The following is a 26983-nucleotide window of genomic DNA, read 5'->3' on the forward strand; positions in this document are numbered from 1 at the left end:
GGACAAATGCAAGCCATCCTGACACTACATGTGTTAGAGCATTACCCAGGGAAATGCTAATGCTGGCTGAATAATAAATGAATATTGATTTATGGCCCCAGGTGAAATTGAAACAGTCACTCTTGTCTTGAGAACTTTTCATCACCACCCTCCCTGCCCCCAACCAGCAGATGAGAAAAGCTGGCAGATGTAGAGGAAATTGCGCCAAGCCTGAGCCCTCCATTTCCCCTGGTTATTAAATTATATTGACAAATTACCATGGATTCACATTCAATGGCTTCACAATTTTTAAATTAGCATCAGACCATTTTGATGTCTGGAGGGTCAAGAGTTGGTGTTTAGACAAGCAGGCCAGCAGCCAGAAAGTTCCCCAGCCAAGACACATCAGGGTCGTCAGTGGGCTTCCTGGCAGACTGCGGCACCCTGGTCTCTGACATTTTCTGGCCGGCTCGCCAACCTGCCAGGTGAGGCCCTGCAGAGCACCGGGAAGGGAGCAGGCGACCAGCTCCAGGGTCACCACGAAGCTGAGGCTGGTGGGATCACAGGAAGCCACAGCAAAAGGTAAGGCAGCTGAGGGCTACGACGACCTCCATGACAATGAGGGCACTCTGAGGCGCTTGGCTGCCTCTCCAAGCCATAGCCCAGCTTCTGGTCAAGGAAGCACCATCAGTTTGCTGTTTTCTGATACAAGAGAAGGAATCAGAGTCTTAAGGACAAACCATCCAATCCCTGAAGGTTGCCATGGAATCTGAGATGAGCCACCCTGGTTGAGCTCACACACCTTCCTCCCTGGTGACCGTCGGGCATTTAAAGGACCAAGCACAACATCCCCTCAACAAGCCCCTCGCAACACGGAGGCACTGCCGTTCCTGAGGAGCTCCGCTCCGTGACGGAAGGAGGACCTCTGGCTGCCTGCTTCTGCTCCCTGCACTGGTCTGAACACCACACCAACACCCCAGCATCCAACTAGAGTTCCTTAAGTAACAATAACAACAGCACAAGCCCATACTATTTATTCAACGCCCATCAGAGATGAGGCTCTCTTCCAAATGCTTAATAAATGATTCCATTTTATTTGAAACATAACTGTCACAAGATCCCTGCGAGGTGGAAATTACAACCCTAGAAAAGTTAAATAACACTCTCCCCAGCCTTCAGGTCACCCAGCTAGTCAGAGATGCTGAAGGCATTCAAGCCCGCACCTGTCTGGCCTAAAGTCCACTGCCCTTTACACTTAAAAAGACATGTACGATGCTTTTTGAATGTTGTCTGATGGCCCTGAATTTGAACAGGAAGCCCAAAATGACAGATCAGAGAAAACACGATTTTTGAGCTTATTAACAATTTTGGGCCAGGCATGATGGCTCACGCCAGCAATCCCAGCACTTTGGGAGGCCAAGGTGGGCAGATTACCTGAGGTCAGGAGTCTGAGACCAGCCTGGCCAACATGGCAAAATCTCATCTCTACAAAATACAAAACACAAAAAAATTAGCTGGGCACGGTGGTGTGCCTATAATCCCAGCTACTAGGGAGAGGTTGAGGCAGGACAATCACTTGAACCCGGAAGACGAAGGTCACAGTGAGTGAGATCGAGCCACTGCACTCCAGCCTGGGTGACACAATGAGACTCCGTCTCAAAAGAAAAATTTGTTTTTTTGGCAAAACCAGGACTGAAGGACATGAGTCCCACTCAGGGTCTGAGTGCCTAGCACAACGCATGCAGGAAAAAAAAAACACCCTCACCAAGGCGAATAACGAAATTCTCAGAACACTGAGGACAAACAGAAGATCTTACAAGCTCCAGAGAGAAAATACAGGTTTTTTTTTTTTTTTCTCTCTCTCTTTTAAACAAGGGATTATTAGAATGGCATTAGTCATCTCAAAAACATTAGAAATTACAAGACAGGCTGAGCACGGTGGCTTACACCCATAATTCCAGCACTTTGGGAGGCTGAAGAGGGAGGATTATTTGAGCCCAGGAGCTCAAAACCAGCCTGAGCAACACAGCAAGACCCTATCTCTAGGAAAAATTAAAAAAAAAAAATTAGCCAGGCATGGTGGCATGTGCCTATAGTCCCAGCTTCTCAGGAGGCTGATGCCCCTGTGTGTGTAACTGACGTATATATTCATGTATTAGGAACAGGGAACATAAAACCTAATGCAAGAAAGGAAAAGACAAATCACTGGAGACTACAGGGCTCAGCTATGAATAACAATTACAACAATAACGACAACGTTAAATCTTGATCTAACCAAAATAACACGTAACTATACTGGAAAGAGAGGTAACTGGGCAATGGGGGAATGGTTAAAGGGCCAACCAGAGTAGGAAGTTCATAAATCATGCTGATAACAAAATTCAAGCAGCAGCAACCTGCACGTGTTACTTAGAGGTGTGGAGGTTGAAAAGAGTTATAAATGGTTGCTCTACGAGGGAGTTACTTTTTATAATAAGCCTTGTAGAACAAATGGCTATTCAAATTATATATGTGACTAACTTGGATAAAAACAAAAACTTGGAAAATATTTTAGGACAGTAATTTCTGGCTGTATCAATCAGTTCAACCACAGAAAGAGAACCAGTGAGAGACACACAGGTGCTCCTTGACTTACAGTGGGGTTATGTCCTGATAAACCCATCGTAATTTGAAAATGCTGCAAATTAAAAATGCACTTAATACACCTAATCTACTGAACATCCTGGCTTAACCTAGCCTAAACGTATCCAGAACACTTACATCAGCCAACAGTTGGTCAAAATCATCTAACCCAAAGCCTGTTTTATAATCAGGTATGGAATATCTCATGTAATACATTGAACACTGTACTGAATGTGAAAAACAGAATGGTTACATGGGTCCTTGAAGTATGTTTCTGCTGAATGCATATCACTTCCACATTCTTGTAAAACTGAAAAATCCTAAGCAGAACCATCATAAGTTGTGGACCATTTGTAGATTCAGAAACGTATTACAAGGAGTCGGCTTGTGGGATTGTGGGAACTGGCTAGGTGAGTCTGAAGTCCATAGGCCCAACCAGCAAGAAGGGCAGGCGGGGGTTTTCAGAAGCAAGCTGCTGCCCCAGGCACAACTTCTTCTTCCTCCAGGAAACCTCGTTCTGTTTTTAGGGATTTCAACTGACTGCATCACGCTCACCCAAATTATCAAGGATAATCTCCTTTACTTAAAGGCAACTGGTTATAGATGTTCATCGCACCTGCAAAATACCTTCAAAGCAACATCCAGCTGAGTGTTGGAGTGAATAACCAGGGATACATGCCCCTCACACTGGGTAGCACACTGTGGCCTGCTCCATGAGAAAGTCCCCTTGAAAGCACTTATTGGCCACCAGGCCTGAAGAATCCTCTGAACTCTCAGATTTGTACCTATCAGGGCTCCCTCAGAGGTCCTCACATGGCAGGGTGTAAGTTAGGCCAGAATCTGCAAACCACACCTAACACCTAAAAATACAACATGGAGAAGCTCTATGCAGAACACCCTTCATGCAAAATACCTTTGCCAGTTCCTTACATAAATGAATATTTCATCTGCCTTCATTTAAAAATAAAACAGAAAAAAGAATTAAGTGCCAACAGCTAAAACCAAAAAGATAAACACAAAGCTCATTTACCTGCCCTCAGAACCGAATGTGAACAAAATAAAAGGAAGGCACTACAACAGATGAGAGCTTAGATCTAGAAAGCAAACCAAGAGGTCGGATCCACAGAATCAAACACAACTTCTTCGAAAAGACTAGGACATACAAACTTTGGGCAAGGTTGCTTGAGAGAGAAAGCAAGAGCACAAGTAAACACCATCAGCAACAAAACAGGGCATCTAAATACAGATGGATTTGAGATTTTACAAATCACAAGTAATATGAGCAACTTTGATAAATTTGAAAACCTAAATAAAAAGGATATTGCTACAGAAACAAAATTTGAAAATTCTTACAAAAACAAACTATAAAATATACTGGATCTTCAAAAAGTAACAGGCCCAGTTTTACAGATAAATTCTACTAAAACTCAAAAGAACAGATAGTTCTTACATTAGAATCAGTACACCAGAGCACAGAAAAGTGGAAAAGCTGCCTAGTTCATTATACGTGGTACAAAGAACAAGAACTTTAGACCAATGTTACTTAAAAGCACAGATGCAAAACGCCAAACAAAATAGTAGGTTGAGTCCAGCAATAGATGAAAGAATAATACTCTTTGACCAAAGAGGGTTTATCCCAAGAATTCAGAGATGCCTCATCAGAATATCAATTAATTTGAAATAGTCACATCTTAAAGGAAAGCAAAATCTCAGTATAAACAGAAAAAGTATTCAAAATTCAATACCTATATATATAACCAAACAAGCAAACCTCTTAGCAAACAAATAGAAAAGTCTCTCTAAACCCAGCAACAAACCACTTTTGGTAACGAAGTTATGAAGCCCTTCTGTTACAGTAAGAACCAACAGAAGGGTATAGGATAGCACCCTTACCACCAACACTATATTGAAAATCTTGGCTAATAAGAAACAAAAAAGGAAATAATACAGAATTTGAAAAGAGAAACAAAGTGGCATTATATAACGTATCTGAAATAATCCATTGATAAGAATAAAACTAATTTTTAAAAAGTCAGCAAGGTTGCAGATTAATGAGAACAATATTCAAGTATCATTAGCTTTCTTATGCAGTAATAATTGAGAAAATTAATTAAATACAAACAATAGCAATAAAACTCACAAAATATAAAGGAATTACCCTGATAAAAATTTCACCAAAGGACATAAAAGAAAACCTTAACAGAGAAAGATGAAATGGAAGGGAGGATTCAACAGTTAAAACAAGTCAATTCTCTCAGAATTAATAAATTAAATGCAACTTCACAAACACCCCAAAAGGATTTTTCGTTAAACTTGGCAAACTAGTTTTGAAATTCGTATGGAATACTACCAGTGCAATGTTAGTCAAAACCACTTTGAAAATCCAAGAAAAGATGGTGACCAAACATTAAGACTCACTGTAATTACAGGAATTTTAGAGTATGATTCTAGAACAAAATGGACCCATGCATCCACAGAATGGAATGGCAAGTCCAGGGACAGCTGTGCACCTATAAGAACATGGCACTTGATGGAGGTGGCCTTTGAAATCATCTCGGGCAAGTTGTATATTCATCTGAGAAAAAGAAAAACCAAATTGGATCCCTACCTCATACCAAACACAAATTCTAGATGAATTACAGATCTAATTTTAAAGTCTAACCTTTAATATCTTTTAAAAGATAATATAGGTATATATCTTCATGGCATCAGGGCAATAGACCTTCTTAAACCTCTATATCCTCCCTTGCCAAACAAAAATAAACCACCACAAACTCCCATTTAAAAAAATTGATAAATTTGATCACACCAAAATGGAAAGGGTGGGAAGATTTCTAATAGCAACAGATAGACAATATTAAAAGAAAACTAAATATTAGGAGAAATTATTTGCAATGTGCATATGTGATGGTTAATATTGAGTGCCAACTTCATTAGACTGAAGGATGCAAAGTATTCTTCCTGGGTGTGTCTGTGAGGGTGTTTGCAAAGGCGATTAACATTTGATCTTGAACTTCTGATCTCAGATGATCCCCCTGCCTTGGCCTCCCAAAGGAAAAAGAGATTAACATTCGAATTAGTGGACTGGGAGCAGAAGACCTAATCAGCAGGCAGAAGAAAGTGGAAGGAGTGAACTTGCTGAGTCTTCCAGCCTTCATCTTTCTCCCTTGAACTTGCTGGGTGCTTCCTGCCCTCAAACATCAGACTCCAAGTTCTTCAGCTTTTGGACTCCTGGACTTACATCAGTGAACTGCCAGGGGCTCTCGGGCCTTCAGCCACAGACTGAAGGCTGCACCATCGGCTTCCCTACCTTTGAGGTTTTGGGACTCAGACTGGCTTCCTTGCTCCTCAGCTTGCAGCTGGCCTACTGTGGGACTTTACTTGTGATCATGTGAGTCAATACTCCTTAATAAACTCATTTTCATATACACACATTTCCAATTAGTTTCAGTAATCCTATTGAAATGGGCTATCTGATCATCCCAGGCCCTTGTGGGGGTTGAGAGATTCTGAGACCAAGATGAACTAAACACAGGGAGAGTCAGAACATGGAAGCCAGGCTGACTGGGTGCTTGTGAATGTTTGGTATGAGGTAGGGATTCAATTTGGTTTTTCTTTTTCTCAGATGAATATACAACTTGCCCAAGGTCCCTCTAGAGAACCCTGACTAATACAACACAGAACAAGACTGGTACCTGGAACATATATAAATAACTCCTAAAAACCTGTGAGAAAAAGATAACAATAGATAAATGGGCAAAAAATATAAAGCAGCAATTTATAAAAGAGGAAACATAAAAAGTCAGCAGATGCATAAAAATATAATCAACTTCACCAATAACCAAGGGAGAGCATATTAAAGTGAGATACCATTTTCCACCCATTAGTCTGGAAAATTGTGATAAGTTTGAAAATATAAAGCGTGGTAACATTCTGAGAACATGAACTAGGGCAGCCACACTAAAGGGCACATGGCAAGATCTATAAAATGAAACATGGGCATACTGTACGATCCAAAATCCATGTTTACCCTAGAGAAACACCATCCACATATGGTACACACTACCATGAGAGTATGACAATGTTCATTCTAACAATGCTGGATAAGAAACTGGAAACTACCCAAATGTCCATCAACTGGGGAATGCCTAAAGCACATACATTTATATGATGACCAATTCACATTATAAATATTATAGATCTTAAGACTATGTTGAGTAAAAAAGTTGCAGTGTGGGCCGGACGCGATGGTTCATGCCTGTAATCCCAGCACTTTGGGAGGCTGAGGTGGGTGGATCATCAGGTCAAGAGATCAAGACCATCCTGGCCAACATGGTGAAACCCCGTGTCTACTAAAAATACCAAAATTAGCCGGGCGTGGTGGCAGGCATTGTAGTCCCAGCTACTCAGGAGGCTGAGGCAGGAGAATCATTTGAACCCGGGAGGCAGAGGTTGCAGTGAGCCGAGATTGCACCACCGCACTCCAGCCTGGTGATAGAGCAAGATTCCATCTCACAAAAAAAAAAAAAAAAAAAGTTGCAGTGTGTTATGTGCAACATCCATCCATGGAATAACCCACAATGTTATAGTTCCTATATGATTATGTATCATACAATAATTGAGGGTAATGGTGAAAGGGGTCATATTTATGCACATGGGCTGCCTCATCCGCACATCATCTGTTCACATTCATCGTCTCCACAGCACAGAGGGCATATGAAGTTCAGACTATGAATGAGGGTGAATAGTTTGGGACAAGCCCCTTTTGCCGTCTCTTTCTCTTCCACAGGGGTGTAAAAATGTCCACAGCAAGGTCCCAGGCAGCCTCTGTTGGGGATTCCCTGAAAGATAAACTCCTCCTGGTTATACCCCTTTCCTAAGTGCGGTACTAGCTTACTGCCTGCTACAGCCAATGGCCACGTGCACATGTGAATTCACTCAGCAAACCTTTATTGAGTTCCCACCCCATGCCAGGTCCCATATCAGGTGCTTTGTTGAACAGCGAGTCTAGTCCTCCAAGAGTTTACAGTCTCTTTTGAGAGACAAGAAGACAAACAATTACAATGCAGTGTGCTGAGCTACTCCAGCATGAGGTGTCATCAGAGCGCCACCAGCTGGGTGATGTTTGGGGCATTCAAAATGGGGTGGGGGGCAGGGTTAGCTAAACTCGATGGCTAGCAGGCCAAAGCCAGTGACAACATGATCTTTCACCAGCGGTGGTGGGGAAGTGTCGAGGACCACAGCACTTCACGGCTGTTTCTTCTTACAACCCTCTCTGAATACAGCATCCCTCTTCAGAACAGCCAGCGCTACAGATGATCAAGAAGCGGTTCCAGGGGTCCCTCCTGAACACAACTGACCACAAGCAGCCACAGTCAGCCTGGCTTCCATGTTCTGACTCTCCCTGTGTTTAGTTCATCTTGGTCTCAGCATCTCTCAGCTCCCACAAGGGCCTGGGATGATCAGATAGCCCATTTCAATAGGATTACTGAAAAGTGAAGAATTTTTACTCAGTTTTCCAAAATTACTTCCCAAAAAAGCATCGAGTGTTTCCCTAACAACTTTGGTAACAAATACTCATATGCTGGTCACAGGCAGAAAATTCCCAAGGGACTGCATGGCTCCTATGATAGATGGAGGCTGGAACACATGTCATGTAGAGGGGCCCTCATGACTGCCAGAGCTCATAGCTGCCACTTTGCTGTGCTAGGATGTATTGTGTACACCACATAATCAGGAATATTTCAGAGCTTGGGAAATAAAACAAAGCATTCAGTATGATTCTCTCCATTAGCTAGACAATCAACAAAACCACCAGAAATGTTATGAGGATCATGTTGTTCATATTATACTTAGGAAACTCGATGAAAAAAAAATATTTTCCTTAAACTGTTAAACACCTTTTAAAACATCTCCTTTCTTTAAAAGATAGGAAGGTGTTCTCAAAACCTTACAGGGAGAAAGAAGAGCTAAGTTAGTTTGTTTTCACATTCCAGACAGAAAAATGAATAGCGAAAGATTCAGTCAGTGTCCCAAGGTCAAGTAGAGAGGCATTTCAAGAGCAAAGCACTCAGCCTTGATACTCCCATACCCATCTCTGATGAACACCAGAGTCCTGAAATACACAGATGCCTCTAGAGCGGGCTGACGGCTGGAGAGAGAAGCTTGTCTCCCTCGCCCCACTCTCTTCTCCATTTTTCTTTCCCTAACCCAGCACCCCACTAGGATAAGTCTCCAAGGCCCACTGGGGTGGGGAGTTCACCCCATTCAGTAGAGTATGGAAAAGTCCTAGACTTGGAGTTTTCTCAGAATTTTCTGAGAGACTGAGTCTCGGGAACGTATTTCCTCCATCAGGAAACTCAGCCAGTTGTTTAGCTTTTCATGGAGGCTTTCAGATCCCAAATTCTGTGGTACTTCAGGAGATACTCTGTGGACCAGAAAGCGCCCCCTCCACCCTGTAAAAGACCTAGTTCCACTCCCCCTGTGTCTCTGACACTGATATAATGTAGTCTGGAAGGAGTGGTTTTATTTATCTGAGGATCTGTTTCCTTGTTATTCAATGGTAATGTGTCTAACGCCTCTGCCTACTTCAGAAACACCTTGAAGGTCTATGAGACATCAAACTAAAAAGCTCTTTTTCGCTTTTTACACAAAGAGGCTTCATAGACAAAACAGAGTAACATGGCAGACAGCTCACAGACATATCACATCCTGCTTAAAATCCAAGGTTTCCAGAGTGAGGAAAAGAGGACCAATCAGAGACTCTTGTACAGTCATTTCCTAGGTAACACTTGAACTGACAGACAAATCGTACTGTAAGCAGAAGATGGAAAGGATAAGCCGCCCGTGCTTCCAGAGGTTTACATGGTTAGCACCCTCCAGCCCATGGCACCTGCTGGCACTTTATGGGTGTTTCTGGCAACTGCATGAGATCAGCCGTGGTTCAGCAAAGGCTCCTCTTGCTATCTGCCTCTGGTGACAGCTGTTATATTTAGCCTACTATTTACACTTTCCCCTCTTATCATACACTTTGTCTTCTTCTTCTTGTCTACAGCATCAATTTCAGCAGTGAGGTCAACATCTCAAGTACTGAGTGTATGTGTCACAATCAGGAAAATAAAACCTCACTTCACAGCACCTTACGATATTTAGCCTACATGGATCTGAGCAGAATTCCCATTTGGCTTAGTAACGGGAGATGGTTTGTGGCCAACCACACTCCCTGGGTGCACCCGAACTGCACATACTCAAAGTGTACACCTTGATTAGCATTAAAATATCTTAATTATGATTAATATAATTAACAGACTAACATATCTGTAACTGTCACCAAAAGCCAGAGACTATTTCCATCACCCCCAAAAGTTTTCCTATGATTCTTTAATAATTCCTTCCTCCCTCCACCTCTAGCCTCAGGCAACCACTGTCTGCTTTCTGTCACTATAGTTTGTATATAAAACTTTAAGTAAATAGAGTCATATAGTATTAAATATATACTCCTTTTTGCCTTGCTTCTGGTACCCACTTCACTATTTTGAGACCCACCCACATCACTGCATGGGTCAATAGTGTCCTTCTACCACCGAGCAGTCTTCCACTGTGTGAATGCATCACGATTTCTTTGTCCATTCACCTGTTGACACACATATGGGTTGTTTCCAGTTTTTGACATTAGAAATTAAACTGCAATAAACATTTTTGTAGGAGTCTTTGTGCAGATATATATTTTCATTTCCCTTGGGTAAATACCTAACGATGGATGGCTAGGTCCTACACTAAACGGATATTTGACTTTTTAAGGAAACTGGATTGTTTTCTAAAGCAGCTGTAACATTTCACTCTCTCACCATCACAGCATAAGAGTTCCAGATGCTCCACACAAATTTTTCGTTTTGGGGGTTTATATTTTATTTTTAAATTTTGGATATTCTAATGGATGTGTAGTGGTTTAATTTCTAATCCCCCAATGACTACGGTAATGTTGAGTATCTTTTCATGTGCTTCTTGGCCATTTATCTTCTCTTGTAAATTATCTGTATAAATCATATAAGCCCATTTTCTTATTGGGTTGTTTGCCTTAAGCTATTCTTTACATATTCCGGATACCAAACCTTTGTCTGATATATATATATATATATATGCGCATATGCTGTCTGTGCTATCTTGTCATTTTCTTAATGGTGTCTTGGAAGAGCAAATTTTTTTATTTTGATGAATTCTAATTTTTTTTTTTGACTTATGGTTCAAGCTTTTGGTGCCAAACCTTTTTTTTTTTTTTTTTTTGGCGGGGGGGGGGGGGAGACGGAATCTCGCTCTGTCACCCAGTCTAGAGTGCAGTGGGATGATCTGAGCTCACTGCAACCTCCGTCTCCGGGGTTCAAGCAATTCTCCTACCTCAGCCTCCCAAGTAGCTGGGATTACAGGCACCTGCCCCACCACGCCAGCTAATTTTTTCATTTTTAGTAGAGACAGGGTTTCACCATGTTGGCCAGGCTGGTCTTGAACTCCTGACCTCAGGTGATTCGCTCGCCTTGGACTCCCGAAGTGCTGGGATTACAGGCGTGAACCACCACGCCTGGTCTTTTGGTGCCATGTCTAAGAAAACTTTGCCTATCCCAAGGTTGCAACAATTCTCTCTTTAGTTTTCTTCTAGAAGTTGTATAGTTTCAGGTTTTACATTGAGGCTTATGCTCCATTTTGAGTTAGCTCTTGAATAAGGGTTGATGCCCATTTTTGTCCATATGGCAACCTGGGTGACCCAGCACCATTTGTTGAGGAGACTTTCCTTTCTCCCATTGAATTACCTTGGCACCTCTGTCAAAAACCACTTGACTAGATACATGTAGGTCTATTTCTGGATTAGATATTCTCCTTGTGTGAGTACGTCCTTAGGAGTACAAAGAGAGTATCAAGTCCAGAAATAGACCTACGCATATCCCCCACCGGAACTGGGCACTGATGAAAGCGGATTATTAACAGAAGGGAGGGAGAGTGCCACTCCCCTTCCCCCCACACACATTCTCTCTCCTTTCCGTCTGTTAATAATCCACTTTCATCAGCGCCCAGTTCTATTCTGTTTAGAAGTTGGTAGGTTTTTGCTCTAGGATAAATGAAGAGGTCAATCTTGCTGAGGAAATGGAACTGTCTTGTCTTGAGTAACAAGAGTTAAGATGGTACTGACAGTCTGGCACAATGATTTCTGCTTCTCTGTGCTGTGCTGAGGAGATGGTGATGGGCAGATGTTGAGGGCTGTGACTACATATGATTGTTTTTAAAAACTATTAATTAATAAAACTCCCAAATGAAACTCAGAGTTACACATGACAGCGTGTCATACTAGAGGATGAATCTTTCCATTGCTGATGGCGGATCTCAGAATCATAGGTGATGCTCAAGAAGGAGCCTGCAGCATTACCCATCCTGAGCTGAGAAGAGCGCCCCTGAAGGCTTTTCCTGGACTGTTCAATACAGCCTAATCTTCTAGAACTAGAGGCGCCAAAAGGCCCACCAACTTGCTTGAAGCCTCTCCTCTACTCCAACGGCCATGATGTAAGCCAACATTCCTTTCATAGTCATATGCTAAGCACATTCGCTACATCTTTTTATTTTCTTAACCATCCTATACAGAAGTTACCATTATTATTTCCATGTTATAAAAAAGCTGAGGCAGAGAAAGATTAAATGGCCAGTTAGGACGTGGCAGGGTTGGGCTTTCTCCTGGGCATACTTAACCTCTATGCATCGGGGCCCCCAGGCACCCACTGGTGCCAAGAGAACCCTCAGGAACTCACTCCCACGGGTGAGGCACTTGCTTCAGAAGACCCCCGGCAGACACACTGACTGCGTGGGCAGCAATCCTGGGACACCGTTCACCTGGACGCTGCCTTTACTGCTGCTGCCCAGGTTCTCCGTCTGTCTGTTAAACGTTTCCTGCCTCCAAAGGGATGCCATGAAGAATCTACTGCCAAGGTAGGCTGAGGGAAGGCAGGGATTGAACTTGGATGTGTCAAAAGGGAGGCAAAGGAAAGGATGAGTGTCTTCAGAGAACACTTTCACGAGTGGCAAAGTCAGGGGAGGGGCTGGAAGTCAATACCTGGGAAGGTGGCTTGGCCACAAGTGGCTAGGAGACACCCGAAAAAGAAGGCATGCGTGCAGAAGCCACATTTCCAAGGAGGAAAGGAGGAGGGAGCTCAGAGAGTTCAGGTTGGGAGGGGAGAGGTCCTGAGTGGGAGGGAAGGATGAGTGAGAGGACAAATGGCACGTTGTACTGAAGCCAAGGGTGTGGGGAGAAGGCAGGCGAGGCTGTCTCCATCCTCCTCAAGGCAAAACTCACTGAGAGCAAGATAACAAATGGCTGAAGAACATATCAATCACTCCTGACACCCCAAGCTACAGGCTGAATGCTGAGCATGGTGCATACACAGAAGCCTGCGATGAAAGAATCACAGTCCCCGCTGCAGGTGGGAAATCCCTGAGAAAAGTTCTTGGCTGGGGGCTTCCAAATCGTTACACAAAATTCTGAGAGGCCACTGCTTTGGCCTGAGCTCCTGCACTAGGCCCCAACAGACCAGACCAAACCAGAATGGAGTCGCTCATGCTAAATGCCACACAATCAAACTGAAACTTCAGGAAGCAGACAGATCCCAAAACAGACTATTTTTTCCTGAAAACAGAAGATTCCAGTCTACCTAAGTTAGTGTCACAAGAAAGTCCCCTCTGCTTTAATTCATACAAAAAAAAGTAATTTAATGTAACCCAATGTTAACCAGTCTGCTTTTCTTCTATTTTTGTTTCCTTGTTCCCACTGCATGAGGCCCACTATTCTGCCATTGCCCTGGGAAGCTCCCATCCTATGTTACAGAATGGAGGATTCCCCGATTCACCAACTATGAATAGAAGTCGGTTAGATCTGTAACAAAATGTGTTGTAATTTCACAAAATCCAAGCCTTAAATATCTTTTTTTTTTTTTTTTTTTTTTTTTTTTTTTGAGACGGAGTCTTGCTCTGTCACCCAGGCTGGAGTGCAATGGCACAATCTTGGCTCACTGCAACCTCCACCTCCAGGGTTCAACCGATTCTCCTGCCTCAGCCTCCCAAGTAGCTGGGATTAGAGGTGCCCGCCACCACACCAGCTAATTTTTGTATTTTTAGTAGTGACGTGGTTTCACCATATTGGCCAGGCTGGTCTCAAACTCCTGACCTCAAGTGATCTGCCTGCCTCGGACTCCCAAAGTGCTGGGATTACGGATGTGAGCCACCACGCCCGGCCCCAAACTTAACATATCTTTGACAAGAGTTCTATTTCCAGTTTTGCTCAGGAGCGTGGAATCCCATCTGAGGCTCCTGCGGGAACAACACTGACCTCCACAGGTCCCACAGAGCCAGCCTGGCCTCAAGAGCAGGACGCGCCAGGAAACACGTGTTGAATGGATGCACCAGTGAACAGGAAAGGCCACCTTGCCCAAGCCACAATCCACGGGGACTGGAGACCAAATGACGCTAACTACTGCAGGGAAATGAACAACTGAAAGGGACCCCCTTTTATCGCTGGAGGGAAGCTGCTTGGTTCTAGTGAATGGGAAGGAATTTTAGGCAAAAACTCAGGGAGGAGACAGACAAGGAGAGCTTGGAAGGGGAACCTTCCTAATTAATTAAGACAGAGAAAACAAAATTTTGCTAAGCATCATTTCTGACTTACAACACAAAGTCATTTTTCCTTTCTTCCTTTTCCCTCCTCCTTTGCTCTCCCTATTCCTTCCTCTTTCTACCCAGAGACTCTCATGTAAACAGGACACAAGAGTATGACAGAGACCACAGGTGCACACAGAACCTGTGACCTCCTCTGCAGCTCTGCCTGGAAGCGCCTGCTCTTCCTGCACCTCCTCCCACAAGGCGCCTGCCTTGCCCACAACCACCCTTCCTTCATATGTCGCACGGAGTGTCTGCTTACTGGGGAAGGTCCCCACATACCTCCCGCTACTCCAGGCTTGACAAAAAAGCTCCTCTGTTCTCATGTGATCGTGTCTATTATAGCTGTTATTACTACATATTCAATGCAGCAGCTCTCCCCAACTGAGTCCTTGGGAGCAAAAGCCAAGTCCTCTAAGAAGGGCTTTGCAGTGCAATGCAAAAACTCTAGGCATTATTGCTATTTGACTCTGAATCCCACAAAAACTCTAGGCATTATTGCTATTTGACTCTGAATCCCAAGTGCCTAGACAGAGGGTTGGTCTGGAGATGAGCAATCAAATGGTAGCAATTATTAGTATCCACATATGGTCATGTATTATTTATTGCCAACATGTGACTGTTTATTACTCTAATTATAATGATAATCAGCATTATTGCCACATGACCACTTAAGGAGCCTGGGCCCAGACACTGGCCAAGAGCCCAAGGTAAAGAGGTCACAGTCCACTCAAGGCAAAGGGCACTAATGAGCTGGTCATTGATTACAGAGAAAGTTCAAGGGCAAGGATGGGACTCCTAGAACCTTAGCTTCAGAAACAGTATCATCTTCTTCCTTTGTAAAGCGTGCAACCCTTATAAAGCATTTCTACATTCATTATCACATCATTTGCTTCTCACAATTCTATTGTGGAGTAGTGGGTACTGTGTCCACTGTCGTCATGAGGAAACTTGCTCAGAGAGGAAGAGTGATTTGCTAAAAGTCACTTGGCCAGTGAGGGGTGGGTTAGGCCTAGAGCTCAGATCTTCCAATGGCATGTTCAGCATTCCCCAGGACACTGGCCCAAAGAGGGCTGCAGCTGCCTGAAGCCCAAGAGAGAGCAATACAAGCTCCATCCAGGGACCCCACAAGGCCAAGCATCAGAGAAGCCACAACTGGACACGTTGAGATGGTGCTCAGGAGCCGAGTCTGAAATGACCTCCAGACACTATCTGGGGCAACCTTGATTAGCAATTCAGAAACTTCAAAAGGCAGAAGAGCAGCAGCCGCCACAGAGGGGCTGTCCTCTACCGCCGATTCTCCTAACTGACTGTTCATTCGATTCTTATCATAAGCCTTGGATGGAGGTGCCATCCACATTTTACCTAAGAGGAGACCCAGGGTCAGGGTGACTGCATCACTTGCATGGGGTCACACAGGTAAGAAGAGGCAGAAAGTGCCACACCTTGGGCAGGTGCGCCCACACCCAAGCCCTCCCGCCAGGCTCAGCAGCTTCACTCCAGCACCACCCTCCATGTGCCTCACACATCCCACCCTCCCCTCATCCCACACTGTGCTGCTGCAGCCTCCACCGATGCTTGGTGCACTTGCATGTGGGCTTGCTTTCTGGTTTTTGTTTTTTGTTGTTGTTTTTTTTGAGACGGAGTCTTGCTCTGTCGCCCAGGCTGGAGTGCAATCTGGTTCAAGTGATTCTTCCGCCTCAGCCTCCTGAGTAGCTGGGATTACAGGCATTCACCACCAAGCCTGGCTAATTTTTTTTTTTGTATTTTTAGCAGAAACAGGGTTTCACCATGTTAGCCAGGCTGGTCTTGAACTCCTGGCCTCAGGTGATCCGTCTGCCTCGGCCTCCCAAAGTGCTGGGATTACAGGCGTGAGCTACCGCGCCCGGCTGGCATGTGGGCTTTCAAGAGACAAGGCAGTGGGGGCTCCCCCAGTCAGCAGCACAGAGCGAAGGGGCCCTGTGGAAAGGGGGATAGGTGGCAGGAGTAGCCAGAAAGGCTGGGAACAGGAGGGCCAGCTGGGGGCCTGCACATCCTCCCACTTTGGGACAGCCCTCGGCAGCGCTGCCCTCAGGAGTGTGGGGAGCAGACAGACAGGAGGCCGGAGCCAAAAAGCCAGTAGGCAGCAGGGTCCTAAAGGCCCCATAGGCCAGGGCTAAGACAGCCCTGGACGAGGAGACCAGGTTCTAATCCAGGCTCTGCTGCCACCCAGCTGACGCCCTCAGGAACATCTCTTCAGCTTTCAGAGCCCCTGGGTCCTCGAGGAAAGGAGAAGCTCACCACCTGCCCCTTCTTACCACAGCCCGGCGTGACTGGGGGGGTAAAAACAGGAAGAGCGAGATACTTCTTTTAAAACAACCCATATTGATATACGCATCACTGTGGAATGGTTAAGACATCATAAAGATATACTATTTTTACTTGTTAATTAAAAAAATATAACAATAACTAAATTAAAAAGATGCAGTCAGGGAGGCAGAGGGTCAGCAGTGTCATGGATTTCTGGAACCTGCTTATTTTGATTAAAACTATCCTTTCATGCTAAAATAAACAAAAACAAAGCAGCCTATTGGTAAAAAGAAAGCACTATTACTACCATCGTGGCACAGGCCACACATGTCCCGGCTTCCAGAACTGCAGTTTCAGAGACGGCTCTGTGGAATCTGTTTCATGAACCACCTGCAGGTTGGGAGGCAGCAGCAGCCTGCGGCCATTTGCCCACACAGCCCTGGAGCAGAGTCCCCAGGTCCTGTTCCAGGTCCCCAGAGAGCCGGCCGGCCTGGTTGCTCCAGCAAAACCCTGAGGGGCAGGCAACAAAACACTGAGGCTCAGAGTCAACCAACTTCACAGTTGGGAAATTCCAATAGCACAGCTCTCTTACTCAAAACTTACCCGTCCCTGCAATTATTCCCACTCTGAGAACTGTGCAGCGAAGTTAAAAAGACGGCTGCCAAGGGAACAGGGCTGGGGAAGGGAAGACACTGTTTCTGACAGAATCTACAGCCACAACTGGACAGAAATCCCACGTAAAACGCAGTTCTGCAACTGAGACTAAGCGGGAGGTGTCACTCGGAGCTAAGTCTGTGACGCGGAGACCCTAAGCACCCGTCTCCCTGGTTTCACCCAGATCCTACCCTCACAGCCTGGTTTGTGCAGAAGCAGCAAACTCCTCGTGTGCAACCAGGAGGCACACTGTATTTAACCTGCGTGAAATTATCCACCCACTCTCAACCAGAGTTCTCAAAAATGTTTAATTAGTTGCCAATTTACCTCACTCCACTTCCTCTTTAACACTCAGAAGAGCTGCTGCTGAGTCCTCCGTACGGCCCACATGCCAGCATGACATCTCCAGAGGAGGCCAGGCCCTTCATCAGGCACGCGCACCTCAGTTGCCACAGGCCCGGCCAGTTTCTCCTATTTTTGCTTCAGAGCTGGCTTACAGGCATTTGAGTTTGTGACTCCTATTTGAGATGAAGCATTGTGCATAAATGCACATTTTGGATTACTGCAGGCCAGAGGTCGGGGGCCTGACTGTCACCTGTTGGCTTCTATAAACCTCTAGCGTACAGCAAGGGAACAAGACCCAGGATGGAGACACGGTCAGCCGCCACCTGGCGGCATTTACCTGGCCCGTGGGCCACTGAGCCCTCAGCCGAGGAGGAGGCTTCCCCTCTGGAGACGGGAGCTCACACAGCTTGAAAGCTCCCTAGTTAACAACCCTGAAGGCTTAAACGAAACCACCAGCAAAACCATCGTGTATCGCTTCTCCAGAATTCTGACGAGATGACCATAAATAGGTGTGATTTTTAAATCCTACATCAAAAATAGATGAATGGATAAAGAAAATATGGCATATATACACAATGGAATACAATTCCACCATAAAAAAGAGTGAAATCCTGTCATTCACTACAACACAGATGGAACTGGAGGTCATTCTGTTAAGTGAGATAAGCCAGACACACGAAGACAAGCATCGCCTGTTCTCATTCATGTGCCAGCTAGAAAAAGGTGACTGTGTAAAGGTAAAAAGCAAAACAGAGGATACCAGAGAGGAAAGGGAGGGACTTGTTAAAGGAAACAAAATTACAGCTAGATAGGAGGAATAAGTTCTAGTGTTCTAAACCATTACAGGATGACTAGAGTAAACGATAATATATTATATAGGTTAGAATTATATAACATATTATATAGCTAGAAGGGGGATATTGAATGTTCTCAACACAGAAATAATAAATGTTTGAGATAATGGATATGCTAATTCACTAATTACCCTAATCTGATCACTATACATGGTATGTATCAAAACATCACTATGTACCCCAAAAATATATATCATTGTTGTCAATTTAAAAAAACAAGTAAAATAAATGTCTACAATCCCATACAATGCATCAAAGGTGCAGAGGATATGGGTTCTGCAAGGACAGGCACAACCCCGGAATCTTCAGCCTCTCTGAACCCCAGGTGGGGCTGGGTGTTGGACATGTATACCTTGAGGGGGAATTTAAGTCGGTGAGCTGCTTCTCTTAAGAGTCTTTGCACTGTGGGATAATAAGAGATTGCTCCCAGTTAAAAGTGGTTCAGCTGTCAGGAGAATAACAAGGAGAGCCACTACCAGGGCCGTGAGCACAGCCAGCCATTCCCTATCACGTGAGCCCTGCTGGAAATTAATTTTTAATGCCTAAATAAATGAATGTGTCAACTGGCATAGTGGAGAAAATTCCCACCAATAAACATTTCTCAGAGTTGAGGCCTATTTGCAATGCCTATAAAACGTAGATGTTTCCTGACTGACATCTAACACGTGTAATCACACTTGGCACCATCATATTTTACCTAAGGTTCAGATTCTGACTGAGTGAAATGCAGGCTAGCAAGTCTGATGGAGGAGGAGGATGTGAGAGTCCCATATGCCAGGCAACCAGGGAGATTGGTAAGTAGGAGATGAAGAGCACAGGACTGTAATGAATGGTAATATTTGCTCGAGCTATCTCTGCTTCTGAAAAAGACTAAATACTACAAATAGGAACATTCCTTTCCCCGTATCCATTTTTCCTCCCTGTCACTGAGATGTTAGAGAGTAAGCACTGGCCAACTATGGTGATAAATAACAGTTAAAATCCTGGTGGATCATTAAAGGGATGACTCTAATCATTTACAAGGGAGTGAGGAAAATCACTTTCATATGCCTCTACTAAACACAGGAGAATGTCTCACCTCATGTTCATCTTCCCTATAAAAACACACATACACACACATACATGCAATACATCACCCCAACCAGGATTAACATCTTTCTTCAAAAGTAAAATTAAAGGTCTAATCATTTTGGTCTTATATCAGATGGTGCATGTAGCCAAGCTCACATCAAATCACATCCTAAGAGGACAGACCAGATTTTGCATTCAAATTTCCATTGCAACTTGTACACAGAGAATTATTGTAATGGCAGCATCTTCATCTCCTGGTAACCAAATCAGTTGCCTGCCATGAAGACTGCACGACAGGAGGCTGTAAAAATATTTTTCTCAGCACTCCCTATAAGGGGAGGGAGGGAAAAAGAATCAGAGTGCCAGTAATGACTCTCACCCAGAGGACAAAGTAGTCAAAGACACATTTTAATATGAATTTGTGTCCTCCAGTTTCAATATCCCAGCGTCAAGTGTGTCAGAGAACGTAACGTGAATATATTTATGTAATGAATTGAGGTGCAAAGGAAAATAATTCTTAATACTACGATCAATGAATGAACACTGAACAACAGATGCAAACACCACAGACTGGATCACTCTGCTCCACAAAAATAACCCAGTTTCTCTTTACAAAAACAAAATGAATCTTGCTTTAAAAATAGTGAAAATAGCTAAGGAGAGGCACACAGAACCCAGTCCTAGCTCACCTATCTGGAGTCTCTTCACCTTGCCCAGTGTTTCTCTCCACCAGGTCATTCGCATCCCTGCAACAAGTTCTTCTGACCCCCCAAAATGTTGTCTGTTCCCTCTCAACGTGCCCGACTCCCCCCAGGAACCCTGCGGTGAAAGGCAGCCCAGGGGGCCAGCACTGGCAGGAAGGACTGTTAAGGAAGAAGAAGGACCTTACCACTTCTGGGAGCAGCCTCGTTGAGAGGTCATGGATGGCTTTGACCACTATACATATGGATGACAGAAGGAATATCACCCCCAAGATGACACAGGCTCTGCAAAAAACAAAACATTGAGAATCGTAACTGGGAGGACTCACACTGCTGAAGAGTCCACACAATTGACAGAGACAAAGACACAGTCTGGGAAGGAACTCAATTGTAACTTGCCACACCCCCAGGGTGACCACCCACAGCCCAAGGATGGACACTAAGTCACCTCTAGGAGAATACAGTTCAAGAGTTTGATCACCAGAGTCAGCCTCAGGGAAAAGAGGTCACCATCCCACAGAAGCTCACAGCATTCCATGAACGCTGGCATGGAAGGGTCTTCAAGGCCGTGAAATCTTTCTCCCTTGCCTGGCAAATGTGATGTGTCATTCCTGCTCAGACGGGAAGGTACATGGTTTAACAGCAGAATGGAGGTTCTGGCATGAGACATGCCAAGCTCTACCATTTACTTAACTTGTGTGATCTTGATTATTGTCTCTCTTAGCTCGATTTCCTCATCGTTCAAATGGGAATATATTCCCTACCTAAAGAGGAAATGAGACAATGCACAAAACATAAAACGGGAAGCCATTACTGTTAGCTTAAGCAAAGGAAAGTCTACTCTGTCACTTTTGGATAGGACGTGACAGACACCTTTGCATTGTCCCAATGATGAAAAGGAGAAATGATCTGGTAATGACAAGACAGGAGTTTGCAGTAAGATAGAGAAACTCTAAAAGGCAAAAATGAGGGGTAAGAAAGGAGATGGTCAACCAAGACACCCAGCACAGGCAGAGGCAGGAGCAGGTGCGCGGTGAGGCCAAGGTGAAGCGAGAGGACACACAGCTGGGGATGTGGCATGGGGACTGGCAAAGAAGGCTATGGGACTCAGGATATAGGAAAAGTCTCTGACAACCCAGACACAACAAATCTCAGGATGGAAAAATGAAGAGTGATGGAAGATGAAGGGAGGCACGAGGAAATGATAGCATTACAAGGGTTAAAATATCAAATGAAAATGAAGAGGGAGAGAAAAGAGAAAAAATACAAGAGTGACTACAGTCAGGTTTAGATCATTCCTGTCCCAGCTTGATGTCTCCACCATTTGGCAGCCTCCTCAGCAATCTTGCCCCAACTATCAAACAAAATCATGTTTTATTATCCACCTTGGAGTCCCCTTCTCTGGACTAACAGCATGGCCCCAAATTGCTCACCTAATTTTGAGGTAAAACCTACTTATAATCCCAGTAAACCTGTGAACAGACCCCATCCTCCACACTTAGGACTGAGGAATAAAAGCAGGTAAGCAAGGCTGCTTGGAGTCCACTCAGTCGGCTTCTAAGTCACACTGTGGTGTAGGTTTTATTCCCTCAAAAGCAAAGACAGAATAATTGCAGGTTGGAGCAAAACACAAAAAAGAACAGAGATGGAAGGAAAAGGAATGAATGGGCTAGGAATCAGCACAGACTTGAGCAAATGAATACACACATGGATGCTGGAAGGAACATCACCCCCAAGAGACACAGGCTCTGCAAAAAAACGAAACACTGAGGATCTTAACTGGGAGAACTCCACACTGCTGAAGAGGCCGCACAATTGACAGTGACAAGGACACAACCTGGGAATGGACTCAGCTGTAACTTGCCACACCCCCAGGGTGACCACCCCTAGACCAAGGATTGACAGTAAGTCACTTCTAGGAGAATACAGTTCAGGGTATATTGACTTTGACCACCAAAGTCAACAGGGGAAAGAAGTTGCCATCCTACAGAACCTATGTGAATGCTGTGAGCCACGGGGCCCCATGATCCACCAGGGGCAGAAGAGACAATTCAGGCAGTAAGTAGGTGCTAATGTGCTGCCTCGGGGTGACAGCACGCCTGGGGCTGGGAACCATAGTCCTAACACTGGAATCAGGGACAAACCGGGCAGTGTTAAAGTCCTGGAGGATCATATGGTACATCTAGTTCTAGATCCTTGAGGAATCGCCATACTGTTTTCCATAATGGTTGAACTAGTTTACAATCCCACCAACAGTGTAAAAGTGTTCCTGTTTCTCCACATCCTCTCCAGCACCTGTTGTTTCCTCCCATTACTGGGGATATACCCAAAGGATTATAAATCATGCTGCTATAAAGACACATGCACACGTATGTTTATTGCGGCACTATTCACAATAGCAAAGACTTGGAATCAACCCAAATGTCCATCAGTGACAGACTGGATTAAGAAAATGTGGCACATATACACCATGGAATACTATGCAGCCATAAAAAAGGATGAGTTTGTGTCCTTTGTAGGGACATGGATGCAGCTGGAAACCATCATTCTCAGCAAACTATCACAAGAACAGAAAACCAAACACCGCATGTTCTCACTCATAGGTGGGAACTGAACAATGAGATCACTTGGACTCGGGAAGGGGAACATCACACACCGGGGCCTATCATGGGGAGGGGGGAGGGGGGAGGGATTGCATTGGGAGTTATTCCTGATGTAAATGACGAGTTGTTGGGTGCTGACAAGTTGATGGGTGCAGCACACCAACATGGCACAAGTATACATAGGTAACAAACCTGCACGTTGTGCACATGTACCCTAGAACTTAAAGTATAATAATAATAAATAAATAAATAAATAAACTACAAACAAACAAACAAACAAAAGTCCTGAAGGAACGAGGTGAACCTACTGGAGGGCCCTTTAGTGACTCCGTACTGGAGCAAGAGCAGGGATTCCTAGGGCTTGGGAAGCATCACTCCCAAAGCACTTGCCTCCTGTTTGGAAGACAGTTCTGGGCCAGCTGTGCTAGGGACCTGGAGTAACCATTCCTCCCTGTGAGGCATGTGCCCTGAGAGGTCCCATTACAGGAGAAAGCCTGAAATCAGCATAGGCCTCTGAGGTAAGTTCCCGCAATGTGGTTCTTCCCTCCATTCACAAAACTCCTGAGTGACTCACAGAGATTCCTCGTTAATTAACCCTTTCAGGTAACTTCAGTCATCAACTCAGCACTTCCCAGCACTGACAGCACACTGCACTCCCCTGGGGAATTCCTTTTTTTTTTTTTTTTTAAGTTGCCTGGACACCACTCCAGCTCCTAGAGCCAGGTAGGGCCCTGTCCCTAGGAAGCTTCCACTGTGAGGTGAAAGCACAGAACTCCCCGGAACAGAGGCTGAGATGGAAGCAACATCCAAGCTGGGGAGGAAGGAAGGGGGTCTCGTGGGACCTGACAGGCCTCGTAGTGCATTTGTTTGTCAATCAGCCTTCCCTCCCTGAAAATCAAGTAGGGTAGCCACAACCTGCGTGCTAGACTCTACAGGCAATTTGTCACCATATCCCCAAGGGAGCTTCCATCTCCATACTGCTCTGGGGGAAGGAAGGAACAAATGCCTGCTTCTGACAGGAAACAGTGGTGATAATGCAGGAGCTGCCTCTCACCAGCTCTCCGCAGCCATGCCTCCATCCCGCACAAAAGGCTGATATGGATTCTGTGTACATTTACCTAAGGAGATGAGTACGAAGGATGCAAGGGCCTCGTACGTAATGTATTGTTTACCTAACTTTACTCAAAATTACACTATAAATTCTGTAAGGGCAAGAACTACATAGCATGCAGCAGGTACTCCCGCAGGCAGCAGAGTGGATGAAACATCAATGGATTCATCCGTAAGTCTCCCCAGGGAGTCTGAGGAGGCATCAACCATTTACCACTGGGGATGGGAGGGGGAAAGAGACTCCCGATGCTTCAGCCAAATGCCCGTGGAATAGTCCACGTGGTAAGGCAACTGTGAAATATAATGAAAATCAAAAGAAATTTGTGATTTGGTTTATTAAAGTTGTATTTCACAGAATTGTAATCCTATTTTCTTTACCAATATACCTCTGAATATGCTCCAAAATGTTTCAAAAACTCATTTGCATCTTTTAAATGGGTTGCAGATTCAAAACCCACAGTCACCTCTCCTTCGACACTGCTGGGAGCCCGTGTGTCAGTGTCTCCAGCAGCCCAAAGCAGCTATTATTAGCAGCAGGCACGGTGCTATTTTTTAACGTTTTATTAATATTTATTGTGTTTACACAGCAGCTTTCTCCTCTAGCACTCAGAGCTCCACACATCAGCTCATCAGTCCCCTGGAGGCCACTCACCAGACCCAGGTTTTTGTTTTTCTGCTATTTTATGGATGAGGGGTGGGGAGAGAGGTGTTTTATAAACAGGAGTGTTTAAAAATGCAGGAGTCAAGGATTGGCCGGCTTCCCTAAGGTCACTCAAGGAGTTTGTGAAGTCTATCCAGAAATAGGATCCCATTCAACTGCCTCCCTCCCAGCAGCCAGCCCTGGTCAACCATCCAGCCACACGAAAGCTCTGGGCAGCCACGTCACATGCTCATACCACCACTGCCCTGGGACTAGTGGTCTCCAGGATGCTGTGAAGATTTGAGTCGGGAGCAAACAGTGCAAATATGACTGATTCTTGTATCTGCAAGTGTGAGCTGCTTCCAAGCTTGGCGGATCAGAGATGGGTGGGGGCAAAGGGTAATTGCTCCATCAGCAATCCGTGGCCTCAACCCAGAAAGGCTGGCCTGGCCAGTAACAAGAGCATTGAGGAACCAGGTCACTAAAAAGAATAGAGACTCCTCCCTCCTGCCCCAACTCTGGGGAAGAACTTCATGGATCAGAAAGAGGCAAATGAGCTGCACCGCTTCAGCATAATCCGCCAATCAACCCAGACTGAAACCAAATTTAAATTCCCAGCTGGGCGCAGTGGCTCACACCTGTAACCCCAGCACTTTGGGAGGCCGAGATGGGTGGATCACCTGAGGTCAGGAGGTCAAGACCAGCCTGACCAACATGGAAAAACCCTGTCTCTACTAAAAAGACAAAATTAACTGGGCGTGGTGGTGCACGCCTGTAATCCCAGCTACTTGGGAGGCAGAGGCAGGAGAATCGCTTCAACCTGGGAGAAGGTTGTTGCGGTAAGCTGAGATCACGCCACTGCACTCCAGCCTGGGCAACAAGAGTGAAACTCTTGTTTCTAAATAAACAAATAAATACCCACCGGATCAGTGGTCGTCACAGTGTGGTCCACGAATCAGCAGCACCTGCGTCACATAAGAACTTGGTGGAAGAGCAAATTCTGAGTCAATCCACCCCAGACCTACTGAATCAGAAACTCTGGGGATGTGGCCCAGCAATCTGTGGTTTAATAAGCCCTTCAGGTGATTCTGATGTACACTCAAGTTTAAGAACCACTGAATAGGCCGGGCGTGGTGGCTCACACCTGTAATCCCAGCACTTTGAGAGGCCCAGGCAGATCTGCTTGAGGCCAGGAGTTTGAGACCAGCCTGGGCAACACAAAGACCCCACCTCCACAAAAAATAAATTAGCTGGGCATGGTGGTGTGTGCCTGTAGTCCCAGCTATTCAGGAGGCTGAGGCAGGAGGATTGCTTGAGCCCAGGAGGTTGTGACTGTAGTAAGCCATGATCGTGCCACCGTACTCCAGTCTGGGTGACAGAGAGAGACCCTGTCTCTCTCTCTCTCTCTCTCTCTCTCTCACACACACACACACACACACACACACACACACACACACACACAAAGACACACAATGTCCGAAAGGAAGCAATGGTTAACAAGTCACTTCAAAGAAATTATTAAAGGTAGTTAAAGCCTCCTTTTTTTTCTATTCTGCTAAAGGCTCCAAATTGCTAACTGTGCACAGTATTATAAATCTCTAGAGGCATCAGTTCTTAATTCTGAAATTATAAGGGCAAAACCTACTGACAGAGACTCATACACAAAATGATGTCAGACAGAAAGTTTGGCCCCTTGTCAATTGTAGGTTTAAAGGCCTGTGGCTCACATTAAAGCAGCCTGAGTCCTAGCCTACCAATTCTAGGTTACTTCCTATCAGATCAAAAAAGCCAAACAAGAGAAGTTTCTCCAATCACCCTCTAATTTATGACAGATCTAAACACAAAGAAGCCCTGGTGATTAACCAATTCAGCCCATAGTTTAACGTGTAATTGTTTTATTTATCATCTTTGACTCTGGTCTCCAAAGCATTTGTCATCTGAGACAGTGCTCAAATATGAAGCAAATAATGAAAAATACAAGAGTTAAGTGGTGTGAGCATATAACACAGTACTTATGGCTGAACAATTCCTAATGCTGCTTTTCTCCAGCTAAGCCCCCTTTCTCTCTGTGTGTTCTGACATTTCAAACAAAGCCACAAAGGAAGCTCATCTTGGAGGCAGGATAAAAGGAGAATGTGAGCAAGGAATGGCTGTGAACCATTCTCTCCTCTCTATCATGGAGAAGCCAAACCGGCCCCATCTGGTTAAGACTCCACCCCTCCCTCAATCCGTCACTGTCAATGCCTCCCTCCTCTCCTCCTTCTGGAACTCCCCCACTTCCCTTCATGTTTGTACTCATGTTCACCTCATTCCTCCCCTCAACTCTCCTGAGCTGCAGCCCCTCATCCCCTCTCTCCATCCATTTCCCATCTCTCTCCTCTATCTTCAACTTCATCTACCTGCTGTGTTTCTGGAGCGGGTGAGATT

General features: G+C 44.9%; 1 protein-coding gene across 1 annotated transcript in view; it reads right to left on the reverse strand.

Moving 5' to 3' along the window:
• Positions 1–26983, reverse strand: part of LOC105492550 (transmembrane protein 163) — a 259890-nt gene that overhangs the window by 26546 nt on the left and 206361 nt on the right. Inside the window, exon 5 of the mRNA XM_011759761.3 lies at positions 20392–20488. Within this exon, the coding sequence (XP_011758063.2) occupies positions 20392–20488 (97 nt within the window). The remainder of the gene's footprint in view (positions 1–20391; positions 20489–26983) is intronic.

Source organism: Macaca nemestrina, chromosome 11, assembly GCF_043159975.1.
Source record: "Macaca nemestrina isolate mMacNem1 chromosome 11, mMacNem.hap1, whole genome shotgun sequence".
NCBI classification, from domain to species: Eukaryota; Metazoa; Chordata; class Mammalia; order Primates; family Cercopithecidae; genus Macaca; species Macaca nemestrina.